This window comes from Salvelinus fontinalis, chromosome 4 (genome assembly GCF_029448725.1).
Source record: "Salvelinus fontinalis isolate EN_2023a chromosome 4, ASM2944872v1, whole genome shotgun sequence".
Classification (NCBI taxonomy): domain Eukaryota; kingdom Metazoa; phylum Chordata; class Actinopteri; order Salmoniformes; family Salmonidae; genus Salvelinus; species Salvelinus fontinalis.
In genome coordinates, this window is record NC_074668.1 from 35,300,411 (window position 1) to 35,308,350 (window position 7,940).

The window sequence follows — 7,940 nt, forward strand, 5'->3', positions numbered from 1 at the left end:
CTGACTCCTGGTTTTCTCTCTGAGTCGCTCCCCAATTCATACTTACAAACTCATAGGTGTGGCACTGATGTCTGTGCAAAAGTTGTTGGCCAATCAAGTATTTAGATCCAATCTTTCTGGTAGTATTGACTGGTCCCTTTTGTAATGTTAATGTTGAGTATGTGGGTTTGGACTCCTTACTGTAGAAGTGTGTGCTGTTGATGCGTTTGCCATTAATCTATGAGCAGATGTGTGTGGCGGTACAGTATACCATGTGTATTTCAGTATGACAGTATTGTTTAGTGATGTTCAGTACATGTTGTCTGTCCCGTAGGGTGATGAGGCCAAGGATCTCCCAGGGGAACAAGTGAGCGAGGAGCAGTTCACAGACGAGCACGGAAACATCGTCACCAAGAAGGTCAGATATCTATCCCAGCATGCCTCTCTCTACTCTACAGCCCTGCACTGTGGCCTATCTACCAGTTCTCCCCTGTTAATATTCATGTTCAACTCACTACACTCATCCTCATAGAAATGATTATTAAATTGATAATCAAGAACCATCACATTCATCATTATGCCTTGATTTATTCCAATGTCATGACTGTAATCACGACATGGGAAAATGATCCCTGTCATGCTCTCACAGGTGTCACAGTCATGTTTAGTTGCTGTATGAAAGGTTGTGGGTGGTATATTTAATAAGGATGGGGTTGAAAGGTTGTGGGTGGCAGATTTAATAAGGATGGGGTTGAAAGGTTGTGGGTGGTATATTTAATAAGGATGGGGTTGAAAGGTTGTGGGTGGTAGATTTAGTAAGGATGGGGTTGAAAGGTTGTGGGTGGTATATTTAATAAGGATGGGGTTGAAAGGTTGTGGGTGGTAGATTTAGTAAGGATGGGGTTGAAAGGTTGTGGGTGGTAGATTTAGTAAGGATGGGGTTGAAAGTTTGTGGGTGGTATATTTAATAAGGATGGGGTTGAAAGGTTGTGGGTGGTAGATTTAGTAAGGATGGGGTTGAAAGGTTGTGGGTGGTAGATTTAGGAAGGATGGGGTTGAAAGGTTGTGGGTGGTAGATTTAATAAGGATGGGGTTGAACGGCTGTGGGTGGTAGATTTAATAAGGATGGGGTTGAAAGGTTGTGGGTGGCAGATTTAATAAGGATGGGGTTGAAAGGTTGTGGGTGGTATATTTAATAAGGATGGGGTTGAAAGGTTGTGGGTGGTAGATTTAGGAAGGATGGGGTTGAAAGGTTGTGGGTGGTATATTTAATAAGGATGTGGTTGAAAGGTTGTGGGTGGTAGATTTAGTAAGGATGGGGTTGAAAGGTTGTGGGTGGTAGATTAAATAAGGATGGGGTTGAAAGGTTGTGGGTGGTAGATTTAGTAAGGATGGGGTTGAAAGGTTGTGGGTGGTAGATTTAGTAAGGATGGGGTTGAAAGGTTGTGGGTGGTAGATTTGGTAAGGATGGGGTTGAAAGGTTGTGGGTGGTAGATTTAGTAAGGATGGGGTTGAAAGGTTGTGGGTGGTAGATTTAGTAAGGATGGGGTTGAAAGGCTGTGGGTGGTAGATTTAGTAAGGATGGGGTTGAAAGGTTGTGGGTGGTAGATTTAGTAAGGATGGGGTTGAAAGGTTGTGGGTGGTAGATTTAGTAAGGATGGGGTTGAAAGGTTGTGGGTGGTAGATTTAGTAAGGATGGGGTTGAAAGGTTGTGGGTAGTAGATTTAGTAAGGATGGGGTTGAAAGGTTGTGGGTGGTAGATTTAGTAAGGATGGGGTTGAAAGGTTGTGGGTGGTAGATTAAATAAGGATGGGGTTGAAAGGTTGTGGGTGGTAGATTTAGTAAGGATGGGGTTGAAAGGTTGTGGGTGGTAGATTTAGTAAGGGTGGGGTTGAAAGGTTGTGGGTGGTAGATTTAGTAAGGATGGGGTTGAAAGGTTGTGGGTGGTAGATTTAATAAGGATGGGGTTGAAAGGTTGTGGGTGGTAGATTTAGTAAGGATGGGGTTGAAAGGTTGTGGGTGGTAGATTTAGTAAGGATGGGGTTGAAAGGTTGTGGGTTGTAGATTAAATAAGGATGGGGTTGAAAGGTTGTGGGTGGTAGATTTAGTAAGGATGGGGTTGAAAGGTTGTGGGTGGTAGATTTAGTAAGGATGGGGTTGATAAGGATACATATAACCAGGACAGTGTTTTACAATGAACATTATGTTCCTTAATGGTACACAGGGAGGTACACAGAGAACCCAATAGAGTACCAATCTCTCCTTCTTAAGCTCTCTTTCCCACCACCCTCTCTCATCCTCTCATCCCCCTCTCCCTCCTCCCCTGTGTGTGTGTGTGTGTGTGTGTGTGTGTGTGTGTGTGTGTGTGTGTGTGTGTGTGTGTGTGTGTGTGTGTGTGTGTGTGTGTGTGTGTGTGTGTGTGTGTGTGTGTGTGTGTGTGTGTGTGTGTGTGTGTGCGTGCACACGCGGTGCAGATTGTACGGAAGGTGGTGCGCAGGGGGAAGGGCTCAGGTGACGAGGGGGGTCAGGAGCGGTCAGTGAGCGTGGATGGCTTTCTGCAGGATGAGCTGGAGGCTGAGGCGGAGCAGTTCATGAACTACGCCGTCCTGAGCAGCAAGGTGGGCCACTGACCTGCATCAGCCGGGCCACACTCACCTGGGCTACTGTACAAGAGGCTGAGACTCTAAACAAACTCATTCATCTGTCATAAATAGAGCATTGATTCACAGTTAAAGTGGGGTGAGACTAACTGGACCACACAGGGCCCATCAGGGTCAATCTGTAAACGTTCCTGAATTTATATAGGGACTCAATGTAGCAATCAACCACTAGAGAAGATGACAAGGGTGTAGCTGGGAACTACAAACTCTTTACTGTGCTGGGATCAGCAGTATAGATTCCTCTGTTAGTCCAAAGTAGACCACAGTGGGCTAAACCTGCATGGACTGTGGTGTGTGAATGGGATGTGTGTGTGTTTGTCATTTGGATCAACCTGTGTTGCCATTCCCCAACCTCCTAGCTACAAAGAAACTGAAAAAAATATTGATTGTGTGAGTGTCCTCATGCTGTACTTTGTATCCAACTTGCAAGCATTACTCATCTGTGCTTCATTTCCCCCATCATGTCCACCCTCTCCATCCTGACCTGCATGTAGGACCATCCAAAATGTCCACAACTGCATCCTGCTCTGATAGCTTGCACTATCTCTCTGCGTTGGCTGAAACAACAAACTAATGCTTCCAGGTTTCATAACAGCAGTCAGTTCTGATATCTGCTCTGTCTCCAGTCAGTACATAGATGGATGGCTCTTTCTCTCCAGTTGATATGAATGTCTCGGTGTTGGCTGGTTGCTCTTGATGTGCTAATGTAATGAGGTCCCTTCTCTCCCCTTCAGTAACCCACATTGACTGACTGTCTATCTGTCTTCTCTGCCCACCTCCATTCAAAGTCTCTATAGTCCATTAACTGTGACTGTGTGCTCCCTCCAAACTGCAGTACTCTATTCCATGTCAATGTTTCTGATGCTTCTCTCTTTTCTATTTTCCTGTCTGTTTTTCCAACCCCCACCCCATCTCTCTTGGCTTGGCTGTCTTTCTATTATCTGTCCTCTCTTGAATTGTCTCCTTTCCTCTCCTTTTCTTGTCTTCCCGTCAACTCTCTCGCTTCGCTCATTACCTCAATTGTCACTTTTAACCTCTTCTCCTCTCCACCCTTGTCTCTTCATACACCTCTTCACCTCGTCCATATCTTTCACCTCTCACACACTGTGCCACTGCTCCCTCTCCCTCCTCCATCTCTCCCTCTCTCCTGATCCCCTCTCCCTACTCTCTCCCTCTCTCCTGATCCCCTCTCCATACTCTCTCCCTCTATCCTGATCCCCTCTCCCTACTCTCTCCCTCTATCCTGATCCCCTCTCCCTACTCTCTCCCTCTATCCTGATCCCCTCTCCCTACTCTCTCCCTCTCTCCTGATTCCCTCTCCCTACTCTCTCCCTCTCTCCTGATTCCCTCTCCCTACTCTCTCCCTCTCTCCTGATCCCCTCTCCCTACTCTCTCCCTCTATCCTGATCCCCTCTCCATACTCTCTCCCTCTATCCTGATCCCCTCTCCCTACTCTCTCCCTCTCTCCTGATCCCCTCTCCCTACTCTCTCCCTCTCTCCTGATTCCCTCTCCCTACTCTCTCCCTCTCTCCTGAACCCCTCTCCCTCCTCCATCTCTCCCTCTATCCTGATCCCCTCTCCCTACTCTCTCCCTCTCTCCTGATCCCCTCTCCCTACTCTCTCCCTCTATCCTGATCCCCTCTCCCTACTCTCTCCCTATCTCCTGATTCCCTCTCCCTACTCTCTCCCTCTCTCCTGATCCCCTCTCCCTACTCTCTCCCTCTCTCCTGATTCCCTCTCCCTACTCTCTCCCTCTCTCCTGATCCCCTCTCCCTCCTCCATCTCTCCCTCTATCCTGATCCCCTCTCCCTACTCTCTCCCTCTCTCCTGATCCCCTCTCCCTACTCTCTCCCTCTATCCTGATCCCCTCTCCCTACTCTCTCCCTCTATCCTGATCCCCTCTCCCTACTCTCTCCCTCTATCCTGATCCCCTCTCCCTACTCTCTCCCTCTATCCTGATTCCCTCTCCCTACTCTCTCCCTCTATCCTGATTCCCTCTCCCTACTCTCTCCCTCTATCCTGATCCCCTCTCCCTACTCTCTCCCTCTATCCTGATTCCCTCTCCCTACTCTCTCCCTCTCTCCTGATTCCCTCTCTGTCCTCCACATCTTTTTGTTTTCCTACTAATTCTCCCTCACTTCTACTTCCTCCTCTCCCTCCTACTCTCATCTTCTCCTCCACCTGTCTCTGTCCCTCCTCTCCCTCCTACTCTCATCCTCTCCTCCACCTGTCTCTGTCCCTCCTCTCTGTCCTACTCTCATCCTCTCCTCCACCTGTCTTTGTCCCTCCTCTCCCTCCTACTCTCATCCTCTCCTCCACCTGTCTCTGTCCCTCCTCTCCCTCCTACTCTCATCCTCTCCTCCACCTGTCTCTGTCCCTCCTCTCCCTCCTACTCTCATCCTCTCCTCCACCTGTCACTGTCCCTCCTCTCCCTCCTACTCTCATCCTCTTCTCCACCCGTCTCTGTCCCTCCTCTCCTTTACCTCCGCCCCTGGCTCTCCCCTTGCTCCCCCCCACCCTCCCTGATGTAGCCTGATATTGTGGATGTGAAGAAGGGTGCTCAGATAGTGAAATGTGCCAGTCTGCGGAGAGTAAAGCAGTGAGGGAAGCATGCAGACAGAGTGGCAGAGCGACATGTCCCCGCAGGTACGGGACTGACTGACCCACTGAGACCTCTCACCTGGGTTCGGGCTCCTCCATTTAATCCTAACTCTCTGTCTGGATTAAATAGGCCTGATGTTGTTACAGTAATTCAGTACTAATGACATTTAGCTAATTGTAGCACTGCAGTGCAGAGTGACATTTGATGTGGCTTGAACTATATCATTGGCATTTGATGCAACTACTGTGCATTAATATGTTACTGTATGACTGTGGGGTGGCATTGATTTAGTAGATTCAGATGTAATATTAAAACCAAGTCTAGTTGAGCGGTAACGCTCTCAACTCTGTACTACACATATCCCCCGGCAACAGAGGTATGAGTCCCGACTCGACCATTCCTGTCTATGCCCTTAAACATTCCTCTCTTTGTCCTCGTCATCGCCTATCTCCCCCTATCTACTTCTAGATGTTCCATCAGAAAATAATGAAATAGGAAAGGTTGACCGGACCTCCTGATCTTCTTACCCAGATGCCTCTTTACATATGGCTTTATAAGATAGTATATTTGTGTGTAGTGTTTTGCTGTAGATGAGGATCAGTGTGTCAAGTACAGTTGGATGTATAGGACAGCTGTTGTCATACTGTCTTAGGAGAGTCTAAACTACAGCAGATTCTGTGGTCAGTGTGTATAGATTGTGTTACAGTGGGTATTCAGCAGGGTGTGAAGGGGCGGTTCAGTGGCTGTCCTTATGTGTTGCCGTAGTACTAATGCTGTACATGTCTGACTGGGTTTACAGTAGGTCTAGCTACATGCAGTATGTTTCTGTTAGTGCTGACTGTTTGAGCTATTACAGATGGCATTGCATGTGGCTCTACACTATCAAAGGGTGCTGGGGATCCAGCATGCTTTCATAGGTCAAAGTTGACAGGCCAGTTGTTCTTTCAAATTAAACTATCTGGAGGAACTGTGCGTGTGCGTGTGCGTGCGTGTGCGTGCGCGCGTGCGTGTGTGCGTGTGTGCGTGCGCTGATAAACAGACCAGTGAATTGTTAAAATAACATACTTGACTGACAATGCACAACACCTTCTTAAAGTAGCAGAAATAGAGCGCCCCAGAGCAGTAGATACTGTATACTCTGAGTTTACGAAACATTAAGGACACCCGCTCTTTCCATGGCATAGACTGACCAGGTGAAAGGTATCATCTCTTATTGATGTCACTTGTTAAATCCACTTCAATCCATGTTGATGAAAGGGAGGAGACAGGGTAGCCCTTTCCTGCCGTCATATGACCTAGTGGCCTCATGGGGAGAATGTTATTAATATTTTTCATAATTAATAGACAGGGAAAAAAATTACACAGAAAAAACGGTTTCTACAGTTTTGTTATGTGATGTATATAAAGTGTAATATCGGGATGCAAACTTATAATTGAATACATTTAAACTCTATAGCTGGCACGGTAGATGTCTTCTTTCTTTCAAGACCATACATATGTGTGTGAGGTGTATACTTTTGTTTCAAATAGGATTTGTTTAAGACTACCAAGAAACACTCTGTGTGACCCTGATTTAAGCCACTGCAGTAAACGGTTAAAGAGGGGGTTTTAAGCCTTGAGACGATTGAGACAGGGATTGCGTGCGTATGTGTGCCATTCAGAGGGTGAATCGGCAAGACAAAATATTTAAGTGCCTTTGAACAGAGTATGTTAGTAGGTGCCAGACGCACCGGTTTGTGTCAAGAACTGCAACGCTGCTGGGTTTTTCACGCTCAACAGGTGTCCCTAATGTTTTGTATACTCAGTGTATAAGACTCTGGTATCTAGAGTCCCCTATTTCCATGCTTGAAAGGAAGGTTGCGGTAAATTTTCTCTTTATCCAAGGACAGTTGTAAGACAAGCTCTGACCGTGTTTTGGCTGTGTATGCGTATGTATTTATAGACAGGTATGCCTACTCACATTTACTGATTCGTTTCTGGGTTCTTGATTTCTGCACCCTGCATGCCGATCCAACAGAACTGTTTGGTCTGATTCTCTACACACTGATGGGAACCTTGTCCTTGCTCCATATAAACCTCTGTTCTCTTTCCCTCCAGGATTTGAGCCCCACACCAAAACGATCCTACTTAGACACATGACCGGCGGCAGGTGACAGGAGGAATGAAGAGGAGGAGAATAATGGAGAGAAAAGAAGAGAGATTGGAACGAACAAAACACTAACTTCATAATAACAACAACCACCACGGCAAGGCCGATGATCACGAGAACCAAGTGGATTTACTCGTAGTTTTCTTACCTTTGTAAAAAAAGAAACAATCCAAAAACGTCAACTACTAGGCTAGGAGCATGATTTCGTATAAAACAAAAACCAAACAGACAACAAAAAAATAGCAACCAAAACGTGCTTCCTGTTATATGTATCAGCATGAATGACTGCTGGCGCATGGCCTGTCTTTAACTACAGTACTAGGGGTTGTGGGGGTGGTTGGGGGGGGGGGGGGGGGGGGGGGGGGGGGGGGGGGGATCACTCCTGTATGGGATAGGAGGCCATGTTGGGGTGTAGGGCAAGGTGAATATGTCATACGTCCCTTTTCTAAAGAAACAGGGCAGTGTTTGTTTGTGAAACTTCTGAAAAGGGAGACTGTCAAAATACTCTGAATTATCTCTAGGCAACAGGTCACTCTCCCTCCCTGTCACA

At 46.9% G+C, this 7,940-nt stretch overlaps 1 protein-coding gene across 20 annotated transcripts in view; it reads left to right on the top strand.

The window, feature by feature from the left end:
- The window catches only part of LOC129853625 (ankyrin-1-like), a 192,295-nt gene extending 184,567 nt beyond the window's left edge, over positions 1–7,728 (top strand). For 17 of the 20 annotated variants that reach the window (XM_055919851.1, XM_055919854.1, XM_055919852.1 and 14 more), the window contains 4 exons: positions 314–397; positions 2,454–2,597; positions 5,171–5,285; positions 7,339–7,728. In XM_055919851.1, coding sequence (XP_055775826.1) covers positions 314–397; positions 2,454–2,597; positions 5,171–5,242 — 300 coding nt within the window. In that variant the 3' untranslated portion in view covers positions 5,243–5,285; positions 7,339–7,728. The remainder of the gene's footprint in view (positions 1–313; positions 398–2,453; positions 2,598–5,170; positions 5,286–7,338) is intronic. The other 3 variants (XM_055919862.1, XM_055919855.1, XM_055919863.1) reach the window with 3 other exon arrangements.
- The last annotated feature ends 212 nt before the right edge of the window (positions 7,729–7,940 follow it).